We start from the raw sequence: 26,330 nt of genomic DNA on the forward strand, positions 1-26,330 counted from the left end.
AGGAGAGAGGAGATACCGTTCCAGAATTTCTTGGGGTTAGTATTATGGTTAGTCTGGAAGGGTGGAGAAATAGGCTTTGCGGTCAGTGGTGATAAGTTTCTTTACTTTGTTGCAAAGTGTTTTGTATTCATTTAGGGTGGAGAGGGACTTGTTATTTTGGTAGCATTTCCAGGCTTTATCTCGAAATCGCATCATGGCTAAGGTATTCTTAGTTAACCAAGGGACTAGATTACTTTTTATCCATTTTGTTTTGGAGGGGGCCAAGGAATCAAGCAAGTTTAAGAAAGTTGTGTTGAAGTATGAAACAGTATTTTCTAGGGGTAAGGTTTTAGTGGGTTCCAGTTAGTTCTTCTTAGTGCATCTATGAATACATCAGGGTTGAAGTTTTTTAGGAGCCTAGTAGAGGTATAGGTGTGGGACAACTGAAGGGAGGAGGGAAGACGATGGCAGAATGCTGGGAGGTGGTCACCTAGTGGGTCAGGAAGAGTACCACTGTCAGAGAAGTGGTGGGGATGGGAGACCAGATTCCAGTCAAGAATGCTTCCAGAGAGCAGGTCTTTGGAAGGTCTGGTAGTAGAGTTGATAAGTTGAGTGAAGTTGTACAGATTTATATTTAATGGGTTGGTTGGTGATTGAATTGTGGCCCAATTAATATTAACATCACCCAGGATTATAGTTTTGTGGGTAATGTTGGTGGAGCACCAGGAGAGTAAATCTTCAAGGATTGGGACATTGTCTCCAGGTGGGATGTAAAGGGAGATGATGCAAATAGATTTATGTTTGTCTAACAGAAGGAGTGTTGGGATTACTTCTGCATTACCGAATTTGGGAAAGGGCTTGGAGTATGGGGTGACTAAGAGTGATGAGGAATAGAGGAGAGCAACACCTCCCCCTTTTTTATGAGTACTATCATTTTGAATAATGCAGTAGTTGGGTGGTATCAGTTCTGCAGCTTTTATATGTGGTTTTAGCCAGGTTTCAGAGATGGACAGAATATCAGGTTGATTGTGGAGTAGCCAGGCATGGAGGGTAGGGATTTTATTACATATGCTTTGAGCGTTAAGGGCTATGAGATGGAGGGATTTGCCAGTTGACAAGCGTTGATGAGATTGGGGGATGATCTATGGTTGCGGAAGCAGCCTGGGTTAGGGTGTATGTCCCCAGATAGAAAGATAGAGATTAAGTAATGGATGTGGGATGAGAGGTATTTAAGATGTTTAGATTCCAGTTTTTGGGTAGTTGGCTTTATTAAGTTGGTGCTAGTAAAGGTGGGAGTAGCATGTTTATGGTTGGCTATAACTTTGTATGGGAAGAGCACTGTGTTGTGGATGAGGAAGAGGCTGGGGGATATGCAGATTGAGCAGTGTGCACGCTGTACACAGGATGAGAGTGTTGTGTGAAATGGGGGGAGTGATTAGAATAGAGTGATGTGGTAGTGTAGGTAGGATAATGTTGTGAGAATAGATATGCGAGTTATGAGAATAAGTTTGGGAGGCATGGTCTTTAGTTTGAGTTCTAGTAGGGTTTTGGAGAAGAAGAGAAGGTAAATTAATGGATTATACAAGAAGAGTAAGGGTTTAGTAGTATATAAAGGAGTGAGGTTGGTATGTGAGAATGGGCTGGGAATGCAGATTAATTAAGGGAGTGGTTGATTAGATACTAGGGTGTGGAAGGAGGGGGAGTGGTTAATTAAGTATAAGTGTAGAGGTGGTAGGGGTGGGCAGAATTTGGATGTAGGGTAGGGGAGCAGAGTGAGCCAGCAGGGCGAACGGAGCGGTAGAGCCAAGGAGAAGGGCAAGGCAATTTAGGTTAATAAAAATATATTAGTATTAGGTAAATGCTGCCACCTGTTGGACAAATCAGTAACTACAGGGAGGGAGCACAAGCACTTTGGAAGGGGGCAGACTGAATAGAGCAGGAATAAGTAGTGTCTAAGGCTGCTAGCATTCACACGTGAGGAGTTTTAAATTATTTTACATACACTTTTACTTTAGCTATAGCTGGGGAAAGCCAGTATGGCTCAGGTAGTTCAGTAAATTCACATTAGGAAGTTCAGTTTACTGGATGGAAATCCAGGGTACCTCATGGAGTGGTGGAAGACACCTAGGAGGGTTTACACGTGGCAGGGCAAGCTGAAATAGAAAGGGATAAATAACAATTATAATCAGGAGTAGCTGACTAACAACTATTAAGTAAAGAGAGAGATTAGAGTTTAAAGTTTCAAATATGCAATGGGAACATATGCAAGGGATAGGGAGGGGGCAGTAAAGTACATATAACTAAGTATGAATGCAGTGTAATACTAGAACATTGGCAAGTATCATAGAAACATAAGCAGTGAGCTAGTTCTTTATAACATCATTCAAAACAGAGAAAAATACATTCTTAGTTAGGATACAAATATGTAATGAACCAAAGAGCAGCAATAGGCTAGGCAGGGAAAGGAAAAACAATTATGTATCTTAATTCTGTTTTACTTTTTCTTTTCGCCTTTTAAGTACAGCGCTTGTAATCTCACAATGTTAGCAGTGGGCTAATACCAGTTCACGATGCAACAGCAGGCTGAAACCAGTTCTTTACAAGGGGGAGGTTGCAGCAAGAGACTGGAAACACAATTGAGAGTGCAGGTAATTTCACAGCAGAATAGCAAAAATGGTGGTAGGCTAGCCCAGGTGTTACCTTAGGGGAAGCTGAGCAGGAACTAGACATGGGCTAGACTTTTCAGTAAAAAAACTCTGCATTGAGAAGTGTTTAAAACACAACTACGACCTGACAAAAATAAAACACAACTACGACCTGACAAAACTTTAAGTGATGAATATTGACAAGTAAACGGCTTTAATATATCCTCACAAGCAGGCAGCACACAATAAAAAGCACCAAGTGAAGAGCTAGGAGGTCTTCAACTTACAAAAAAAGAAGGTCATGCCTCAGACTGTTGCCATTAACAGTAGCTAAGCTAGAGGCAAATAACGCAACACTAGTGAGCGAGCGTATTGTATAGATAACAGGTCACACTACAAAAGAGAGCGCTTTAAGCGCAACTACAACCTTTTTATAAGATTTAAAAATCTGTAGTTCTGTGTGGTGATAATAGACTGGAATGTACCCACACAATTAAACAACTACAATAGTAGCACACTACAAGTAGCACCAGGTGAGGAGCAACCAATATGTCGGTTTACAAATAACCTGGTCCTGCTTCATTCAAACAGTTGTCATTAAAACAGTTTTTGGGCAATTTAAAAAGAAAAATGCAATGCTAAATGGCAAGCGTGTTGACTAAAAAAGAAGGTCCAATACAACAGTGAGTGCCATAAGTGCAGCTATGACCTTATAATAACTGTGAGTGGTAATACAGATGATAAAGACCAAAACGAGCTCAGCAGAGAAACAGCGGCAGTAGCATGCTAGAAATAGCACCAGGTGAGGAGTGTGCGATTATACAAATTAAACAGAACTGGTCCTGACTCAGACAGTTGACAGCGTATGTGGTAGAGCTAGAGTACAATAGCATGGATACTTGTAGCTAAAAGGATGCAAAAGCCAGGTCTAGGTACACTTTTAGCGTGGCTGTGCGGGAAGCTAGCATACCACAGAGTGGTTACAAGTGCTGTAGGCAAATAATTTTATTACAATGCTTTAGGTACAGGCAGTAAGAAATAGCACTTACCCGACGAGTGAAGCCAGCAGCCTACGCAGCATACAACTGGAGGTGACCAGGAACACTTTAAAAATGGCGCCACAAAGGTAGACGTACCTTTATGGATTTAGGGGGAGGGGAGAGGATAAGAGGGTGGGTGGGATGAGGTGGGAAACAAGAGGGCTGAACAGGTTGCTAGATAGGAGGATGGAGTTAGATAGGAAGTAAGACAGATAGAAGATAGAAGTGGTAGGGGCAGGAGGCAGGAAAAAAAATAGAAAGTAAAATGGAGGCAGATAGAGCCAAGGAGAAGGGAAGGTCAGTTAGTGAGGAACAATCGGTAAAGTGGATAGCTAGCAAGGAGATAAGAAAGGCCGTGGAGTGAGGCACATAATTACTGGGGAAGAGAGGAGGGAAACCAAGAGGTTCACAGTGGGACAGTAGTAGGATAGATAGAAGCTGTAAGGCAGTTTAGGTTAATAAGAATATATTAGTATTAGGTAAATGCTTCCACCTGTTGGACAAATCACTAACTACAGGGAGGGAGCACAAGCACTTTGGAAGGGGGCAGACTGAATAGAGTAGGGTCTATAGCAGGCTGCTAGCATTCACATGTGAAGAGTTTTAATTTAATTGCAGAGAAGTGGAAATTATTTTACATACACTTTTACTTTAGCTAGAGCTGGGGATAGCCAGTATGGCTCAGGTACTTCAGTAAATGCATGTTAGGAAGTTCAGATCACTGGATGGACCATTCAGACCAATTTTTATAGAATGTTCTCTTTGTAATATTTTTCCTCTGTTGCTGCATTACAGATCCATTTCCTTCTTCATCCCATGTTTTGTCATTTATCCATTTTATTCCATTGAATATTTTTAGATATTTCTTATTTTCTGTTATCTCTAGCCAAGGCAGGATGATCCAAAAACCTGTTTCAATTGTTTCTCCTTCCCCTACATTTAATCCTTCTGACATTAAAAAAATAATCTATTTCATTTCTGTAAACACCCCTTCTGTAAGTCCATGAGTTTTTATTCCAGAATAGGAATTTACCATATATTATAACTTCTAATATTTTTCTTAAATTGTTTCCTTTCTTTTTATGTTTTACTCTTAAAATCACAATTAAGATCTTCTGTCATTATAATATTCATATTTATCACCACATAATCTAAAATCTGGTGAAATAAATTTTCTCTTAATTTACAATTAACATAAGCATATAATGCTATAAATCTATACATTTGTTCTCTCCATTTTAAAACCACAACAATTAATCTTCCCATTCTTACTAAAGTTATATCTAATATTTTGCTGTACTTTTACAAAATATTCTTATTCTACAAAACTGGTTATTTCCCAAATTGCAAATTATTTTACCCTGCTATAATTTTTTCTCAGTTTGTAATCTTTCTTCACTAGTTAAAATCTTGTATCTTCTAAAACAATTACATCTATATCATTTTTACTACACTATTCCAAACCTCCTGTCCTTCTTACTATATTCTTAATACTATTCACATTCACAGAAAGTACTCTAAAATTATGACTTTCTATTTCCTTAACTTTCTACAAATTATAATCTTATTTTATTTTTTATCTGTTTCCTTTCTTTTTTTCTTTTATACATATCTCTTTAAATTTTATTTTCCTATATTTTACACTTTTACCAATATATTTTTTCCCCTTTTTCTACTTCCAAATTAATACCTCCCTCACCACTTATTTCAAAATATTCCTTGATTATGTTTTTCTCCTTCTTTATCTAACTGATCTTCTATTCCCCACATCTAATGTTTCTTCTCTTTGTTAATTTCTTTTTCTTTTTCTTTCAGTCTCATTAATTATTATTATCACTCCATCCATAAATGCCCAATTTTGAAATATTCATAACATTTCAGTTCACATTTTCTTGCATCATGAGCCTGTTCCCACAGATATACAATTTCTTTGTGTCACAGTTATTTATCAAATACCCTTCCTTTCCTGAAAAAAAAAGTTTTGGGTTGTACCCAGTATTTTACCACACCCTTATTTCCTTCAACATTTATCATGCTTGGGATATGCATGACTTTGTCCTTTTCTATCACACATTACATTCCCATCCACTAATCCATAAAACCCTTTTGCATAAACCTTTGCTATGTTCAGTACTTCTTTACATAAACATTTCAAATGCCCTTTTAAAGTCTCTCTTTCTACTTCTGTTTGAAATTGTACATGAATCATCTTTTTTTTTTGTTTCCCTGTTAAATGCTTTTAATACATATAAGTTCCAAGGATTCAGTTCTTCTTTTTTCATATTCCCCAAGGAAATGTTCTATTGCAAAAGCAGTCTCAAATATAATGTCTCTTTGTTTATAAGAAACATCATAACTATCCAGCACTTTTTCTTCTTTATTATTCATGTTCGCTTCTTCCTTTTTTTTCTTTTGCTCTCCTGGCATCTTCTTTCACTTTTTCTGCATATGATATTCTTTACTTTTCATCATCATTTTACAGGATAAACTCTGCTTCATCTCTTTTTATTTTATTCATAATATCAGGCCAGAAAACATCTTCTTCATTTTCTGGCACACTCTGCAACAACATTTTTTTCAACATCTCATTCTGCAACCCACTTGACTGAAGGGTTGTAATTATATAAGACTCACTTGCCAACTCTTCTTTTTCAATTTCAACAAACAAATTTGACTTAAAAACGACTTCAGAATTCTCCACAATCGTACTGGTACTCTCTACAGTACTGCCATTTCACACAATGCCTTCTGCCATCTTCTCCACATCATTTACCTTTCTTCCAGCTGCCACTGTGCTAGGAATGGGACATGTGTGCTCACTCATCGGCTCCAGAGCTAACAGTAGGGCAAGTTCCCTGATTCCTAGACTAAATTTCCCCTAGTGGTATAAATACCACCTTGGGTGTATTTGAAAAGAAGCTACTAGCATAGTGGGACTAACACAGTCAGCAATGTACAAATAAATACATTAAAATAAAATAAATAAATAATTTGAACAACCTAGACATTAAAACTTCAGGTTTAAAAACTTAGTTTAAGCTTTCCAGGAAATTCAAGGAAATCCTCACCATGGAGAATAGGTTGTGTTACAGCATACCCGATAAATACCATTTCAACTACCAATTTTCTGGTTAGCACATTACATTTGTAAAAGCCATCTTCAGTCTCCACTGAACCAACACATTTTCAAACACATTCCAATCCCTTTCTTTCCTTTACTATATGAACGTATACATCCATGGTTTCTTGTCTGTTAGCAAGTACTGTATAATGACTTTAAGCACATATGTGAATGAACACAGATTCATATAAGTGCTTCCTTTCCCAAAGTATACAATCTTTTCATAGGTTCATAGATTAGTACTAGTTCATAGATTAGTACTTGTGGGTCATTTTAAGCCTAGCCAACTGCCCAATGTGAGAATCAAACCATGCACCTTGTGTCTGTAAGGTAAACACCTTAACCATGCCAACCTCCTATCCCAATAAACAGCTCCTGCAGGGCTCGAACCTAGGACCCTGTACACCATAGACAAGGTGATGTACCACCAAGCCACGCCAGATTCCATGCATGTAATATACTTTTCAAAAGCCCATCCCCCTTCTTTTATGGTCAGCATCATTGGACAGCATTTTATAACCTGGGAATAGTTTAAAACGTATTGAAACAGATTAAGAAAACTGTCACTTGCAAAAAAGTGCTTCATTTTGATTTTAAGACTTGACTCGTAGATGAATTCAGTCAGTTACTTAAAGCAGCACAGAAGTCACACTTACCAGGGAAAGGACTGGGGTGCCAGACATACTGGAAGCATGCTGAAGGAATGGCAAAGTTCCATACTGTTGCATATACTGCTTTCTGATGTCTGCTGATGAGTGTCTGCAATAAAAAAGTCATAAAAAGTAACTAATAATGAAAGCGTCTGGAAACATAAGAGCGTATTAATATATGAACATAGCTAACAAATCAAAGTTCATGAGTCCTGGTTTCCTGCAGGAAATGAGAATGTTAATAAAAGCTATGGGCTAGACACCACCTGATGCACAAAGCCTGTTTCTTTCTTGCTTGTTCATGTCCACAGAAAGATCTACAATTACTTTCTCCAACCATCTCTTACTCCATAGCACATCAAGCATCTCCAGGAAATAGTACTCTGCACACATTCATTCATTCTTCTTAAGACACCACTATTTCTGTGAAGGAGAATTTCTACAAATTGTTCAGTAATCTTTCCTTGTAACATCATGTAGCAGCATTCTCATCTAAGGCAATTTATAAATATATAAAACTTCTTTATCTACAGAAGTTCAAATCACATGAACTATCATTATTAGACAAGAACTTTTTGTTTACCAATAGTGCCTGGTTCCTCTGTGCTGATGTGCTCATTTCTTGAGTTACTGATGGGCACATGAAGCTGATCACTGTTTTGTTTTTCATAATTTAATTGGATGACTTCTTGCCATTTTGTGTACTTTGATTTAAGTAAGTGCAGCAAACCCAGATAGTCTGTTTATTTTCCTTGTTATCTTCCATTTCAACACTAATTTAGTGATCAATTGTCATTCAGACATAAACAATATTTGTGTGTGTGTGTGTGTGTGTGTGTGTGTGTGTGTGTGTGTGTGTGTGTGTGTGTGTGTGTGTGTGTCTGTAAAAAAGAGATACACACACACACACACACACACACACACACAATATCAAAACATCACAATGGAAGCAAGTATGTTTTAAGGGCTCTGTTTTAAATTATCAGAAAATCCAACCTACCACCATTCTTGATAACACACACACACACACACACACACAGTAACACAATGAGTCCTTTGTCTTGCATTACCTGTGGAATATCATGTATTTTTATATGTAAGTGTATACATGGAAGTGAAGAAACATCACACAGTCAAGCATTCATTGTCTAAAGATATTTATCAATCTATGCATCCATCTATCTAACTCTACCTATCTATCTATCTATCTATCTATCTATCTATCTATCTATCTATCTATCTATCTATTTGTGTTTGATTACTAGGATAGTCTGACAAGGCTGTGCAAGACCCCCTTTCAGTGGAATGTCAGTGAGAAATGCTCCACAAAATTCCACAATGTTATAATTAAAAAGAAAAAAAAATGTGGCCAATACGGAAAAAAATCTAATACAATAGAACATGACAAAAATTAATGACTTATTGCAATGATTGTTTTCAAGAGAATGGAGAAAGAACAGTCACAAAGCAGTATAAGACACGATGTGTAAACAGGAGGGATATGGAGGGGTTATGAATGAGAAGAGAAAAAGTATACTTAGGAAGAGACAGTAGAGCAAGGAGGCATTATTAAAGGGAAGACTGTTGGAGCAGTTTGCAGATTGGGATTTAGTGTAAGTGGAAAGGTAACTGTTTAGTGTTGGAAGAGAAAGTAACATTCAAGGTTTCTAGAATGATAAAAGGCAGGCAGCATGACTGTACGAAAGCAATGGAGTTAGAAACAAAATTTGGATGCAATATATGAACAGTTGTAGAAGGAAAGCTAAGAGACGTAATGGTGAGTTTAGGAAAATAAACTGGAACAAGGGCAGTGCTATGGAATAAACAATCATTTAGTTTGATTTTGAAGTTGATGGGGTGTTTGTATTTGTGTGATAGTAGGAGGAAGGTAGTTCCACAATTTAGACACATGGGTGGAATATAAGGAGTCTTCAGGGGTACTGTATGATCTTTTGATCTGAAGTAGATTTGTGTCTGATGAGTAAAGGGGCCTTGTGGGATTGTATCACTGTAGGAGTGGAGTGAGGGAGGGGCATTTGTCAGGAAAGAAGCATATTCTATGTGCCCTTTTAGATGTATATAGCTAATGATTTTTTTTTTTTTTTTTGCAAATTTAAGCCAGTTTAGTTTTTTGAAAGTTAGAAGGTGATAAGCTGAGTTGGGCAACTTAGTAAACTTGGCAATTTTGTTGCAGCATCGTTTTAGTTACTGGACTGATGTTAAACGAATGTTTATAAGGAGAGATGAGGCATAGAGTAACCTTGATAGGATGTAGCAGTTGCTCTGTCTGATTGTGCATTAAGAAAGTTAGAAGCTTTGTAAAGGAAACCTAATTTATAGTGAGTGTTTCTAAGTATAGTATATGTTTGGCTAATTTAAGTTAATTTAATAGGATGACTCCTAGGAGTTTGGTTTGCAAGACTATTTCTAGTTGCACATTTTGAGAGGAATGAATAGTAAAGCTGGAGCTTTTGTCTGTATAGGATCTAAGAGTAAAGAACATTATTTAAGTTTTATTGGGGTTTAATAGTAGTTGCACGTGAGACAGGTTTCTCTACAGGAGAACGATTCTTGAGTGATGGTTTGTAGCGACAGTACAGAAGATGGTGATCAGATTAGAGTAGTATCATATATGTAGTAATGTCTCATCAGTTGAGGCAGAAGCATGACTATTAATGAAAAGGCTAAATAATAAAGGTGCAAGAATGGAACATTGTGACACACCAGTAGGGACTGGTAAATACACCGGAAAGGGTTGAGTGCCATATGATTGCTTCTGAGCAGCTACTGGCGTAGCTGGTAAATCAGATGAGTGAAGGAGTGGATAAACCTAGTGAGTGAGGAAGGATATGTGTTTGTTTTTATTTCTCCCTTGGAACACAGTATTAAGGAAGAACAGTAGTAGGACTGTGATGGTGGTGCTGTGACTAGGGTGAAAGCCATACTGGGTATGTGACAGGAGAGTGTTGGACTGAAGGCATTAAAGAGTCTCATTATACATACACTTTTCAAGTATTTAGACAGAGAAGCGAGAATAGCAATGGGATGGAAATCTGATATTTCTGTCATCTTTATGAAAAGGTAGAATGCATAGCTTTCATCCTCTTACCTCCAGGATCAGGAACACTTCCAGAAATAATCAGGGACACTTTTTAAATGCAAGTTATTAAGCTGAGTAGGTTGCAGAATAAAAGAATGTGAATTAACATGCATTTTCTGAAGTAACAGAAGTCTATAACTCTAATTATTGTCATTATTTAATTCACCACCTTTTGTCCCCAGATCACCAGTATTACAGGGGACATAAGGAAAGCACAACCTTTTGAGCCATAATTAGAGACAGTTGAGAGATATGTCTAAAGGTGTCTCTACAGTACAGCTTAGTGAACAACCCATTCATTTTCTTTGCCTCTGTGAGTTTACAAGCTGCAGGACAAATATTCCATTACATAATTAGTGGTGGAGTCTGACATACTGTGCTACTTCAAAGTATATGAGTGTGTGTGCATTAATACAATGTGTGTGTACTAAAGCTTACTATATGGGAAAACTATACAGTGTCACGGTGCTGTCATGTGACTAACACATGCTGCTGCTAAATCTGATAAGTGCAGGAGGCTCAAAGGTAAGTATGCAACCTAATACGCAACTAAGAGTTCTACAATACTGCGGCCATATGTACTAACCCAGTGGAGACGCCCCCTTTGAACATGACGCAGGATCTCGGCAGTATTTAAGACGTTTTACCAGGTGTGTAAGCTGATCTCTATTTTCATGTCTTTTCTTTTTCCTTAAGAATTTCTCAGTTGCAGTTAAAGATGCACATTAAATGAGGACTCAGAAGTGACAGTAGTCCACAGCTATGTGAGTAGGATGGACTGACTAGTGTAAAGCCATCCCACTTTAGTAATTTATCCTGAAAATAACTGCCTAATAAGTAGCACATCATCAGTTTATTGGAGATACAGCCTTTCTGATGAAACATACATTCAGGCATTTTGAAACAAAGGAAGAAGGCAACACCAAGTACAATGAGTTCATCTCTAGTACTGCGATAAGACGTCAGCAGCTTCCCATCCCTTCATCAGATTACACTTTTCAACCCCTCTGTAAACATGAAATCCACCACCCTCTCTGACAATGCATTCAATTGTTCTAATACAGCCTATGTCATTTTTAAATCTTACTTCTTTTGCTGGACAGCCATACTTCTAGCTCCCTTTTCTGTTTCATCTCCACATTGCCCATTTCAGTGCTTTTTACCCTTCTTCATATTTGCTGCACTCTCCCATTCATTTGTTGCCACTCTTTGTCCCCACTACTTGTCAATCATCAGCCCCCACCTTGGTCAATCAGCCCATTATTTCTCAATCATTGAGGTGAGGGATGCTAGAAGGTGTCATCATTCAGACAACCATCAGGGTAGTTGAAGATTTTTTTTTCTTCTATTATCCCCAGCCCTAATCACACACACACACACACACACACACACACACACACACACACACACACACACACACACACACACACACACACACACACACACACACACACACACACACACACACACACACCCTCAGTAAGACACTGGGGAGGGGACATAGTATGGAATGGCCACAAACTACATCCCCTCATTTTCACAAGTAGCTGTCCCTCCATGCACCCTATGACCTCCCAGGATGGCTCAATCAGTGGTGTAACTTATCTCCACTAGGGAAATTACACTACTTATTGTGACCCCAAACGTCTCCTAACCTTCAGTAGAGGTAAGCAGGCTACATCCCTTCTCTCCTATCCCTCCCTGCCTGCTACCACTGGTGCTGGGACCAGTAATTCAGCCTGTAATCACCCAGGTCACACTCAGGACTCCATCCCTGTGTGTCCTGGAGGCAGGCTCCCTCCATCATTTACCTAATCATATTGGTAACACTGAATTTCTACTGCACAGCTAACTGATTTGATATATCTTTTTAAAGACACTATAATTATAACATTTCTGTACTTATTTTACAGTTAATTTACACTTTGGTATAACCATTTTTTCATGTCAAGAATTCCCAGCTCTAAGTTATAGGCAGGTCAATGCACTAGAATTAAATGAGGACAGTGGCTTGAATTCAAAATTCCTTAAGATGTTACACAACTGTTGGACTTTCTCTGTAAACAAATGCAAAATAAAATAAATAACTAAAAAACAAGTCGCTTGCTCCAAATCTATACAGAGCATGAGGATCAAAATGTGACTTTAAGATTTGTGAATTTCCTTTTCCACTGTTACCTGAAAGTTACATAAAAATATTTAAGTATATGCAGCAAACAGAGATATGAAATACTTGAACACGTCTTGTTGACAGGGGTCCTGTCTGAATACATCAGGAGATACTGAAGTGCAGTCCCTTCATAATCCTACTCTCACAATGGAGGTACTCTGCCACCTTGTCAGTGCACAGTATCTTTGGCCATCGTCAGACCAATGGAAGACAACCAAACCTCTTATGCCAATGTTGTGGCAAGTGGAACTGTTTGTATAACATAATCTCTATTGTTAACAACATGAACCACTCCCTCATTAGTCACTTTCCCAGACACAGAACCAAAAAGTAAAACACACAGTCGCGCACACACACACACACACACACACACACACACACACACACACACACACACACACACACACACCACATACTCCATCCTTGTTAGAACATCCATAGTGTTTCCTTTTACCCTGCCAAGGGAATACTCTGATGATTAGTGTTAGACTGCAATGCCAGACATTCGAGTTTCACACTTCATATCCTTCAGGAAATGCATGTTAGGGCACAAGCTCTTTATGAGGTGGAGAGGTATGCCTAACATTCCCCCATCTCTGTCCATCTTATAACATAATATATTTCAGGCATCCATAACACCCAGGATCCCCGGTATATAGTACAAAAAAAAAAAAATCTGTACTAACTTCTTAGTTAATGTAGTTGGCTACTGCAGGGATTTCTTGTGTCAAGGGTACATATTTCAACTCCCCTTTTCTCCCTTATGTGTTTTATTTTAACATGTATATATTTGAAGCTCAATCCCTGGTATCTAGTAGTGGTGCAGAAGACTAATATTCTCTATGGAAGGGTTTGAGGCCTGCTTAGTGCCTTTTAAGGCATGTAACTTTTCGCTGGTGTCAAGTGGTTCACAACACCTTTTATTTAAATATGTGCCTTTTAGCATGCCAATTTAAATAGCCTTGGTGTCGAATGTTCCCCCAACCCCATGACCTTCAATATGTTTACATGCTAAGGCATAAGAATTTAACAGTAATCCCTGGTGTATGGTGTTCCCCCTCAATACCAGAACTGTTGAAGTGCCCTTAAGGCACAAGAATTTAAAAATTATCCCTGATGTTTAGTACCCGTACTGTTAAGATACCATTAATGCATACAAATTAACAGTTATTCCTGATATTCAGAGTCCCCCTACCGGTCACTGTACTGTTAAAATGCCGTTAAGACACAGAATTTAAGAGTTCTCCCTGTTGTCTAATGCCCCCCCCCACCTGATCCTATTACTGTTAATTTGGATGAGAATTGAGAGTTATTTCTGGTATCTAGTGTTTCCCCACATCCAATGTTGCAGACTGTGCTCGTTAGTTGAGGAATATGTGGAGGTATGACTACCACCCCAACACACATGCACAAACACACACAAACACATACACACACAAAAGAAAACAGTCCTCTCACCAGATAATCACACTTCACACTCACAGACACTCATCCATTCACCCATACACAGTCATGCACACACACACACACACACACACACACACACACACACACACACACACACACACACACACACACACACACACACACACACAAACACATACACACACCTATCTAACTTATCTCCAGGCAGACACATGCTCACACATGCAGCCCCTCACATACATGCATGCACACACCTTCTAGAGCTGCCTGACTACTAAACTCCCCAGCACTTAACTCTACATAAACACTGCCTTTTGTGCCACTGCCCAACTGAGGTGGAAGGAGTGACTATGCTAATTTAACACAGCTGAGCAATTCTATGAAACATTCAGTACACAGATGCCTTCCCAGAGGCAGTTGTGGGGGATAAAGCACATGGCTAGTAAGCATACACCTTTCTCTCTTACACTGCATTATCAGCATGTAGTGTGGCTGTATTGACAGCCTGATGCAATGCTGCAAGTCTTTGTGCAAAGCCACTGTGCTATAGCTGGCTCTAAATACAAAATGTTACCTGGAATTAATCTTTATGAATTTAACCTTTACAAGGAATATAGAAAAATATAAATAAAAAAGTATAAAATAAGCAATTCATAGATAAACCAAGAAAGAAAACAACAGCAATAATACTGCCATCTAAAAATGAGACATAGTACATTTTGGATAATTATTTATGAAGATCCTGTTGAATGTAACAAAGACGCTGAATGGAAAGAAGAGTTCTAAAATAAGCAGTACAAAACTCCTAATGTAAAGGATATGAAATAGAATTAAGTAATAACTGGAGAAATTTTGACAAAATTAAGAAAAGTCCTAAATGGAAAACTCTAGGTCCAGAAGCAGTACACCGTCTCCAGCTAAAGGTATTAACATATTTGCTCTATGATTTAGCCCTGAGTAAAAATTATTTATATGCACCTCACAAATGGATGCCAACCTGGCTAACTACAGGGAAGAAACATACTCTTCCTTAAAAGTAAATCTGAAAGTCATCCTAAACAGTGTAGCACAGTAATTTGTCTTCTGACAGTACATAGATTGTATGCCCAAACTAATACAGATAAAGTTTATAGTCCCCTAGAAAAAAAAAATAAATCATGGTAGTAGAACTAACAGTTAACAGAAGGAAATCATATGGAGCAAAGGATCATCTAATATCAAGCAAAGGCTTATTAGAGAGTTATCAAAAGGGCGGAATGGATAGCTTACAAAAAGGCAATTTATAGCATTCCACATTTATGGAATATGGAATGTTTACAGATACATAAAAACACCCTACATTGATAAATTACTTTGTAACCATTATGAACCAAAGGCATACCACTTTACATCTGAGACATGATAAAGGACAAATTATTATCAAAGGGAGAAAATCCCAAGGGGTATAAGCCATGGAAATTCTGTTACCACAGTTTTTTGCCTTGCCCTTAACCCATTGAGTTAATGGCTTAACAGCAGTAGTATAGCTAGGGTGGGGTGAAACGAGCAACCACCCAGGATGCAAAGTGCTAGGGGAGCGACCGACCATTCATCATCTCAATCACTCTTTAGTGCAATACTGACTTTTAAAAGCCAGCACTGCACTTGCACAGACTTCAGTGTGTGTGTGTAGTCAAAACTATAGCAAACTACTTGTCTGCTGCATTGTAGCATACAAGTTGAAACAGTTTGAAGGTTAAAAAAACTTTTTTTTCCTTAGCTAAAACTTGAGCTCTGTAGTACTCATTGCACGGTAAAAACTTTAGCAACTGCTTCCACATTTGCAGCAACCATTATGCTACAGTTTAAAAGGATGTGATGCCTGTGCACTGGCCCAGTAATCAAGGAGTCTCAATCCTCACCACTAACACCAGTGAGGGATGTGCACATTGGGAGGATGAACAGTACACACAAAGTAAAGTAAAATTTCCCTTAAGAGCACACAGAGATCACAGTCAGTCTGGGGCTGGTTTCTCCCTCTCTCTCCAGATCCCTAGTAAGACTCCCTACTGGCACAGCCATAGGGTTAAGATCTCAGCCGAGTTGTCAAGCCAAAAACTCCAGCAACCTCTCTGTCCAACCAGTGCTTTGTGTCCCTGCCCAAGTAGCTGACACATACATACACTTTGAGATATGATTTATATACAAACACACAGACACTCCTGGGGAAGGCTGGCACACATTCACTAACTATGCCCCCTTCTGCCCAGACTATAAGGTAACAATCACAGCCACAACCAACCCTTATCAGCTACTAAAACGGCCCTTACCAAAGGGTGCCCAATCTTACTGTCTAATGTTACTATTATCCAAATGGTAAGTGTGACTGAGACTTAAAGGCTATTGGAGTGGCTTGTACAGTATCACCAAATACATGCAAGTACTCTCAGAGCTTAAATTATCTCTACACAAAATCAGCCACAATTGAAAGGTTTAAATATATTTAATAATAAATAATAAAAGCACAAGACAATACTCATTAACTCAGCACAGTGACAATAAAGTTCAGAGTCACAGGAAATATTGTAAAACAACATCGTAGGACAGTCTCGCATAAAGATAGAAAACATCTAGACTACCCTTGCTATATTCCTATCTAGCTCTAAGAGAACTATGCCCTAAATAACCTACGTTCAGAGCAAGGCAAAGTGCTGGTGATGTTGTCAGATCCTGAACAAGATACAAAATGCACTGACTTTCTCTATGAGATATTTCTTAAATTAATAATCCACATTACTGCTGAATCATCTCAGATTACATCATTCTTGTCACCTCTACCTAGTTTCCCAGGCTAGCAGGAACTTTTTAACATGTCTCTGTTAAAAGTACTTATCTCTCAGAAGCTGACAATTCTCTCTTAGAAGCTTGCCTGAACTGGAAGTTATAAAACACTTACATTGAAAACCTGTAATTACCTCTGTTTCCAGACAATAGAAAAAAGTCCCTAGCCTAGACATCCTGTCTCTTAGCTTGAGATAAACTCACTTTAGAACACATCATAAAACTCTTTACTTCTCAACTTATTTTCTTACAGTTTTGCAAGTTAACTCTGTATATCCCAATTTCTACTATGAAACATACGTTTACTTAGGCATAGAGTTTATACACATTTCTGCTCTTTTGCAGCAGGGTACACTGTGGTTACAATCTTGAAGCTCAGTACAGAACATATAGTTTTCTTACATTTTTCAAGGCAAGCATACACATCATATTACTATTCAGAAATGACATAGAATTATTTACAAAATTCTATCTAGCTGGGCTGGCAGTGCCACATTTCCTACCCCAACGAGAACTCAAGCTAGTTTTTCAAGTGTCCCTTGAGAAACATTGTTTGAGAGGATTGAGCCTATCTGGGAATATCTTACCCCATTCCCTGTCTTGAGAGCACATCTGCGTTGGCATTGCAAACTCCACTGCAGTGCTGCACTGACATATCATATGCTTGCAATCCTAGGCTCCACCTTAGTAACTTAGCATTTTGCTGGCTGGCTTGATGTAACCATGTAGGATCTGTAACTACAGTGAATTTCCTTCCATACAGATAAGGCTGAAGTTTTTGCAGTGGCCACAGTACGGCTAGATATTCCTTTACTATAGCTGCATAGAATTCCTCCCTGGGTTGGAGCCTACAAATGAGATAAACCACTGGGTGCTCTTCTCCCTCTGGAGAAATCTGGCTAAATATAGCCCCCACCCCATGGTTTGAAGCATCCACCTGCATAACAAACTATTTGCTGTAATCTGGACATGCTAACACAAGAGGTCCTCCCAAAGCTTAGTTAAGCTTCTGGAATGCCTGCTGACATGCTGGGGTCCACACTACCTTACCTGGCCTGTTTTTCCTTGTCAGGTCTGTGAAGTGAGCAGCTATGGTGCTATAACTGGGGAAGACCATTCGGTAGTACCCTGCTGTCCATAAGAATGTCTTCACCTGCTTTTTGGTAACAGGTGCAGGCCATGCCTGAATACTTTCACTTTGGCCAGTTTTGGCCTGATCTTACCACTCCTCACTCTATGTCCCAGGTAGGAGACCTCTACCATATCCACCTGAAATTTGCTGGGCTTAATGGTCAACCCTGCACTCTGTAGTCTGCCCAGCACCTTCATGACATGCTGAATGTGCTCTTGCCAGGAATAGCTGTAGATGGCAATATCATCTAGGTAAGCAAGGGCAAAATCTCCTGCTCCTGCAAGGATATGATCTACCAGCCTCTGGAAAGTCAATGAGGCATTTTTCATCCCAAAGGGCATCTTTGTGAACTCATATAAGCCAAAAGGAGTCCCAAATGCTGACCTCTCTCTAGCACTGGGAGTCAAGGGCACCTGCCGGTAACCCTTGGTAAGATCAGTGGTGGTTAAGATACTTAGTCTCACCCAGCTGCTCTAGGGCTTCATCTGTCCTAGGCATGAGGTAAGCATCTGACTCTGTGTGACTAATTTCCTGTAGTCCACACAGAACCTGGTGCTGCCACCCTTCTTTGGTACCAGTACCACTGGGGAGGCCCAGGGACTGCTGGACTTCTGAATTACCCCTAGTTTCAGCATTTCCTGACTCTCCTCCCTCAGAGTCTGTTTGACTCTCTCAGTCACCCTATAAGTGGCCTGCCTAATAGGCCTTTGGGGACCTGTATCCACATGGTGCTGCACCAGGTGAGTGTACCCGGGTTTCCCAGTGAACATGTCCCCAAACTCCTGTAATACTGCTTGAATTTCTCGAACCTGGGTAGAGGATAGCTGCTGGGATATTGCTACCCATTTCACTGAGGTGTCAGTCAGAGTGTCACTGAGGAGATCAGTCACCAGATCTCCCTTGGACTCCTCCTGCAATCCACTGCAAATACCCAGCACAAGGGCTTCCCTATCATGATAAGGTTTCATCGTGTTAACATGGTACAATTTGTGCTGATGCCTCCTACCTAGCAGTTTTACCATGTAGTTAACATCACTGACCTTCCTAACCACCTTTTATGGTCCCTCCCAAGCTGCTTTCAGCTTACAGGAATGAGTACAATTACCTGCTGCCCTACAGCATACTCTCTAACTTGAGCATTCCTGTCATACCAGACCTTTTTCTGCTGTTGGGCTTCTGCCAGTCTCCCCTGTGCCAAGCCCATGAGTTCCCTGAGCCTTGTCCTGTGGTTTAGGACATATGCCACAACAGACACCTTGTGGGATTCACACTCAGACTCCCACTCATCTTTAATTAAATCTAGAGGTCCTCTCACCCTATGCCCATACAGCAACTCAAAGGGTGAAAAACCTGTGGATATCTGGTGAACCTCTCTGTAAGCAAACAATAGACAGGGCAAATATTTGTCCCACTCCCTCTTAAACTGGTCTACAAATACCCATAGCATGAACCTGAGTGAAGAGTTTAACCTCTGAACAAGACCATTAGTCTGGGGATGATAGGGGGTGGTCTTTAGGTGCTTCACCCCCACAGTACTTCCACAGACAAGCCAGCAGGTCTGACATGAAATTGGCACCTCTGCCAGAAAGTATTTCTTTTAGAAAACTTACCCTGCTGAAAATCTCTAACAAAGCATTTCCCACCTTGTCTGCCTCAATGAAGGACAGAGCCGCTGCCTCAGGGTATCTTGTAGCATAATCTACTACCACTAAGATATACTTTTTCCCTGTGGAACTTGGGGTACTCACAGGTCCCACAATATCCATAGCTACCCTCTGAAATGGCTCCTCAAGCACAGGGAAAGGCGTTAAAGGAGCTTTCACCTTGTCTTCTGCCTTGCCTACCAATGTTCACAGGTCCTGCAGTACCCTGTTACATCTCTAGAAATTCCAGGCCAACTGAAGTTCTGCATAATATGTCTCTTTGTATGTTTTATGCCCATATGACATGCAAAGAGAATATCATAGGCTTTGGCTAGAAGTGCCAGATGGTAGGCTCTAGATACTACCAACTGCTGTATTCTCTCACCTTCTAGGCCTCCCTCAGGGGTCCACTCTCTATACAATAACCCTTTGTCCCAGTATAGAGAATCCCCTTCCCTTAAAAATCAGGTGCTTCACTAGCTACCTCTCTCAGGCCTTATAATGTAGGGTCTGAGAACTGAGCCTGTCTCAACTCTCTCTTAGTAACCCTTCCCAGCTCCCCTTCCACAGGAAGTCTGGCATCCTCTGACAGTGGTGTCTCACTGTCAGCCTGGGTACTACTACTCACCTCTGCCCTTGCAGTCACTTTGTCCAAGGGAACACCAGTACCCACAAGAAGTTGTGGCTCACCTTCAGTCTCACTGCTATAGGGTAGCTCCCTCCCTGAAGTAACCACCTCATCAGTCCTAGCTGCAAGTGTGCAGTCTGTCTGGGTCTCCCCCAGGCTACCAGACCCACATGCTTGTCACCAAGCCTGACTGTGCGTAACTTCATGAATGCATGGTACTGCATTATCAAAATCATTTCCTATCAGGACATCTGCAGGGATATCCTCAAACACACCTACTTGCTGTCTTCATTTTACACCCTCCCAGTCAAGGGGAACCCTAGTCAAAGGTATTTGGAATGGGGTCCCTCCTAAAGCTCTCACTGGAGTAGACTGCCCAGGCAAGTAGTGCTCCTCTGTAACTATTGCAGGCTTCACAATCATTATGTCAGAGGCTGTGTCTCTCTTAGCAATGGTCTCTTTGCCATTCATTAAGATAGGATATAACCTCTTGTGGTAGTTTGGTACTGTTGTTGTCTCAAAACAACCTACTGTTGGCATTTTGTCTTTCCCACTTACTGGCTCTCCAACCTTTTGTTCCCATATTGCCTCTGTGGATATCTATATGCCACATGGCCCCACTGGTTGCATTTAAAGCATTTAAATCCAGGTCCTGGACATGTACCTGGACTAGTGACTTCCCCTGTAACTGGCAGATTTTGTTGGCACAATCTGAGCTTCCCACTATGGGTTCCTTTAGATCCATGAGCAGCACTGGGTGTCCCTTTCTTGTGCAGGGATGTCCTGCTTGCTAGGTATAGGTCTTCCTTCTTCCCCAACTCATCTATAGTAAGGCACTGTCTATCTGCTAACCAGATCCTCATGTCCTCAGACAAAGTGCTAAGGGCTTGTTCCCGCACCAAAAGGTCTGCTAGCCCTTCAAAAGTGGTGACCTGACATCCACTCACACACCTATGAAAATAAGTGCTTAGTTCAGCAATATATTCACACACACTTTCATCTGCCTTGCATCTATGCTCACAAAAATGTTTCCTATAAGCTTCAGGTGTTAGCTTAAAAATTCTAGCAAACAATTCTTTACAACATTATAATTAAAAAATTCATGATCAGACAGTTTGGATAGAATATTTACAGCTTTCAGTCAGGAACCATACCCAGAGCCTTTGGTCAACATCATACTGTTTACATACCCTCTCAAACATATGAATGAAACTATCAAACATATCCCCCTCTGTAAACTGTGGAAGAAATTGACTGACCTTTGTCGTTCCTGGGGTTCAGTTACTCCCTTCTCCATTACCTCCATGACTCTACCAAAGAGTCAGCATCTCCTTTTCATGTTGCCTCTCGCTCTCCTTCTTCTCAGCTTCTATTTCCAAACGCTTGGCCTCCAATTCAAGTCTCTTTAGCTCCAGATGGATTTTAAGTCCTCTATAGAAAGGTTGAGCTGTCCATTCTCTGAGTGTTGTACATCTCCATGGCCAGTCTGATTATCCTCCTGGTTGCTATTCTCAGATGCAACTGTGACTAAACCTGCAATCATGTTTGCTTTAGGGAGGTTTCCATGCATCAGTCCTTTAGCCTGGCACATCTCAGCCAACCGGCTCCTTGATCAGCTTGCCATATTCTTCTGCTGACATGCTTGCCTACTCTCCCTGACTAACTAAGCTAACAAAAGAAATAAAATAATTGTGATCTGAACTCTGAATGTTCACTGCGTGGCTGATTTATAGTACAAAAACACCTTCAGTGATCACTGTACACAAGCTACAGGAATTTAAATATCCACACCACTACAAGCCAATTAATATGCGATGTGGCTAACTCACTGTTATCAAACAATTAATATGTTATGTGGCTATCTAACCACTGCCAAACAATTAATATATGAAGCCTGTGCACTGGCCCAGTAATCAAGGAGCCTCAATCCTCACCACTAACACCAGTGAGGGATGTGCACATTGGGATGATGAACAGTACACAGTCAGTAAAGTACAATTTCCCTTAAGAGCCCATAGAGATCACAGACAGTCTGGGGCTGGTTTCTCCCTCTCTCTCCAGATCCCGAATAAGATTCCCCACTGGCACAGCTATAGGGCAAGATCTCAGCCAAGTGGTCAAGCCAAAACCTCCAGCATCCTCTCTGTCGAGCTAGTGCTTCATGTCCCTGCCCAAGTAGCTGACACACACACATCCTTTGAGATATGATTTATATACAAACACACAGACACTTCTGGGGAAGGCTGGCACACGTTCACAAGCTATGCCTCCTTCCGCCCAGACTATAAGGTAGTAATCACTGCCACCAACCACCCTTATTAGCTACTAAAAAGGCCCTTACCATAGGGTGCCCAATCTTACTGTCTAATGTTACTATTATCCAAATGATAAGTGTGACTGAGACTTAAGGCTATTGGAGTGGCTTGTACAGTATCACCAGATACATGCAAGTACTGTAAAAGCTTAAATTATCTCTACACAAAATCAGCCACAATTAAAAGATTTAAATTTATTTAATAATAAATAATAAAAGCACAAGACAATACTCATTAACTCAGCACAGTGACAATAGAGTTCAGAAACACAGGAAATATTTTAAAACAACATTGTAGGACAGATTCACATAAAGATAGAAAACATCTAGACTACTCTTGCTCTAAATAACCTATTTACAGAGCAAGGCAAAGTACTGGTGATGTTGTCAGATCCAGAACAAGATACAAAATGCCCTGACTTTCTCTCTGAGATAGTTCTTAAATTAATAATCCACATTACTGCTGAAGCATCTCAGAATACATAATTATTGTCACCTCTGCCTAGTTTCCCAGGCTAGCAAGAACTTAAATTTTTAACATGTCTCTGTTAAAAATACTTGTCTTTTAGAAGCTGACAATTCTCTCTTAGAAGCTTGCCTGAATTGAAAGTAGTAAAACAATTACCTTGAAAACCTATAATTACCTATGTTTCCATACAAAAGAAAGAAGCCCCTAGCCTAGACATCCTGTCTCTTAGCTTGAGATAAACTCACTTTATAACACATCGTAAAAATCTTGATATCTCAACTTATTTTCTTACAGTTTTGCAAGTTAACTCTGTATATCCCAATTTCTACTATGAAATATACATTTACATAGGCATAGAGTTTATACATATTTCTGCTCTTTTCCAGCAGGGTACACTGTGGTTACAATCTTGAAGCTCAGTACATAATATATAGTTTTCTTTCATTTTTTCAAGGCAAGCATACACATCATATTATTATTCACAAATGACATAGAATTATATACAAAATTCTATCTAGCTGGGCTGACAGTGTCATCACAAGACAAAAATATTTTTTAAACTAAAACTTCAGTGACATAGCACTCCATGCAGATAATAAACTGTAGTAACTGTATTATACATTTGTAGCAAGCAGTTTGCTACAGTTTAAAGAGGGTTTTAAAACACAATGGGTTGAGGCAGAGAGCTGCCTGATACATCAGAAGGGGAGAATGAATATTAGAACAAGAAGAGTTAACTGGAAACCTTTTTAATGATATGAAGAGAGCTTCTAAAATAGTCAAGTACCCTCTGTTGCTATCAAAATAAAGGGGATTATATTCAGGTCTATTATCACTGTTACAAAATATTATAGCAAATGGGACATTACATATTTCAATAAAAAAACTGAAAATCCACATGAAATGAAGAAAAATAAACATATTTAATGAGTGCTTTCATTCAAACTAATATAGACTTGACTAGATTTGCAGTGGAAGCTGGAGAATAGCATTACTAACATGCAATGGCAGATGTCAGAGAAGGCAGATGACAGGACTTCATGCACAGATGCACTCATGAGCATACAGTTATATGTTACTCTGGGTCCACTTTGTAATCTCGAAGCCCGTAATATCGGCTTTCACATTCTTGGGGTGAGAATGGCAAAACCTGAGAATCACAAATGCCCCAAATCTCCCAGGGCAAGTTAACGCCCTTTCACCCCACTGTAGTGTGATCCTGGAATTTATGTAGATATATATATATATATATATATATATATATATATATATATATATATATATATAGAGTTAGGGCATGTGGGGTTAAGCCACCCACATTGGGGATGTAGGGGGCATAGCTCCCTAACTAGGTGGATATTTGTTTGGCCGGTGTGATTCTGTTTGCTGTTGGACAAGCATTAACTTGCCCAGGGAGATTTGGGACAGTCATGATTCTTAGCTTTCAACATTCTCATCCCAAGAATGTGAAAGCCAATATTATGGGCTTCAAGATTACAAAGTGGACTCATTATTCTATATGCCTTCTGGTGGGGAGGTTTGGGTAATATAAACATTTCTTTGCAGTAAGTGCAGATTAGAGAGGGACAGTTTGTCTTAATCTCCTTTCCCTCCTCCAGAGAAACTGTGAATGTTCTGGCAGCCCTGACCAGAATGGCAGCCCAGTCCAGGGGGATAATCCAGTCTGTCAGTGAGGTGGTGTCAGAAAGTAGAGGCACTGATCCCTGCAGATGGTCATACTGGCCAAAAGGGCCACATTTCTTTAACAAAATTGTATATGGAAATTAAGCAATATCAACAATGGACTATGTTAATCAAGCTTCTCACAGGTTAGCAGGTTGTAAACTTGACAACTAATCTGATGAACTTATCACATTCTTTGTGATATAAACAGACTATTCTACAGTGGAATGTGTATATTCTACACTTCTGTTTTTGCGATACCAAACTTTTGAAAATGTTATTGCTTATATTAGCCATACAAGATTAAGATGGCTCTATAACTGTTTTGATTTTTTTTTACCCTTGCTAAAACATACTTGTCCTAGAAAAGGTTATTCTGTATTATTAATTAAAATGATATACAATGTATGGCTACATGCATAAGTTCATTGTGTAATACTTAATTTTGATTCAGCCAAACACATATATATGAGGAGAAGTTTTTAAAATAAATTTCCAGATATTCTATATGAGCACTACAAGCAGACAGACCTTTTGTATATGAATCTGTTAATTATATACCAGCTCTCACATCTATAAACATTTCTTTAAATAAGTGTGGTGATATAAGCTTGTAGATATATGTCACCTTTAAAGCTATGGCTTAAACAGATGCATACAATCTGTTTGTATTCCACCAGAATACTTTTCGTTAACCACAAAAGACACTTAACATGAAATTGCAATGAGTCTGATGAGTCATGTCCTCTGGTCTCCACTGATAAAAGATTTTCAGGGACATATCATCCAGAATGAGGCGTTACAGAGAAAAACACAAAACAGTAACTACACTGTACCAGACTACTTGCTGTGTTCAAATATAAGCTAAGTGCAGGTTGCATGCAGTGATCAGCAGACTAGAGGATCACTTCTGAGTGCCATCAACATGACTCCATCTCATGTTACAGCAAATTACCTCTATTTCCCTAATGTTACAACAACATGCATCAGGTCATAGAAGTGATCAAAGCAATTCATCTGGCACTTCAGCTAATCCTGGGTCATTGGGTCCATACTGCCAAAACATACATCTTTAATGAAGATCTCAACAGTCAAGTATCTTGCAGCATAGTAAACATTTGATTTATTTTATGTTGGCAGGTAAAACACATAGAAATTGTCTGCTGCATTTCAAGTTAGTAACAGTACTCAAAGTGCACAAACAGCAGGAATGTATGGATCACAGTCCAAAAATAATTCATCCAAAGGTTGCAAATTTTCAACAGTTTTAGAAGATAAAACAAATGCAAAGTTTTCTCTTAAAGTTTTAGTGTACAATTCAACCATTCTGCAGATATTTACATTTCATTGGCCACATGTGCTGTCCACTACCACACCATACGGCTCCATCTTCCACCTCCATACGTGACTCTTTTGAATATAGGCTAAGCATGTCAGCATCTCCATCATTTAAATTTGTTTGTTCACCTGCTCATACAGCTTACTAGAACAAAAGGTATCCAAAAGTGCAA

The 26,330-nt window shown here is 39.5% G+C and overlaps 1 protein-coding gene across 1 annotated transcript in view; it reads right to left on the bottom strand.

The window, feature by feature from the left end:
• Positions 1-26,330, bottom strand: part of DOCK8 (dedicator of cytokinesis 8) — a 1,731,107-nt gene that overhangs the window by 1,428,591 nt on the left and 276,186 nt on the right. Inside the window, exon 2 of the mRNA XM_044064485.1 lies at positions 7,442-7,544. Within this exon, the coding sequence (XP_043920420.1) occupies positions 7,442-7,544 (103 nt within the window). The remainder of the gene's footprint in view (positions 1-7,441; positions 7,545-26,330) is intronic.

Source organism: Protopterus annectens, chromosome 2.part2 (genome assembly GCF_019279795.1).
Source record: "Protopterus annectens isolate FY-2018-M chromosome 2.part2, PAN1.0, whole genome shotgun sequence".
NCBI lineage: Eukaryota > Metazoa > Chordata > Ceratodontiformes > Protopteridae > Protopterus > Protopterus annectens.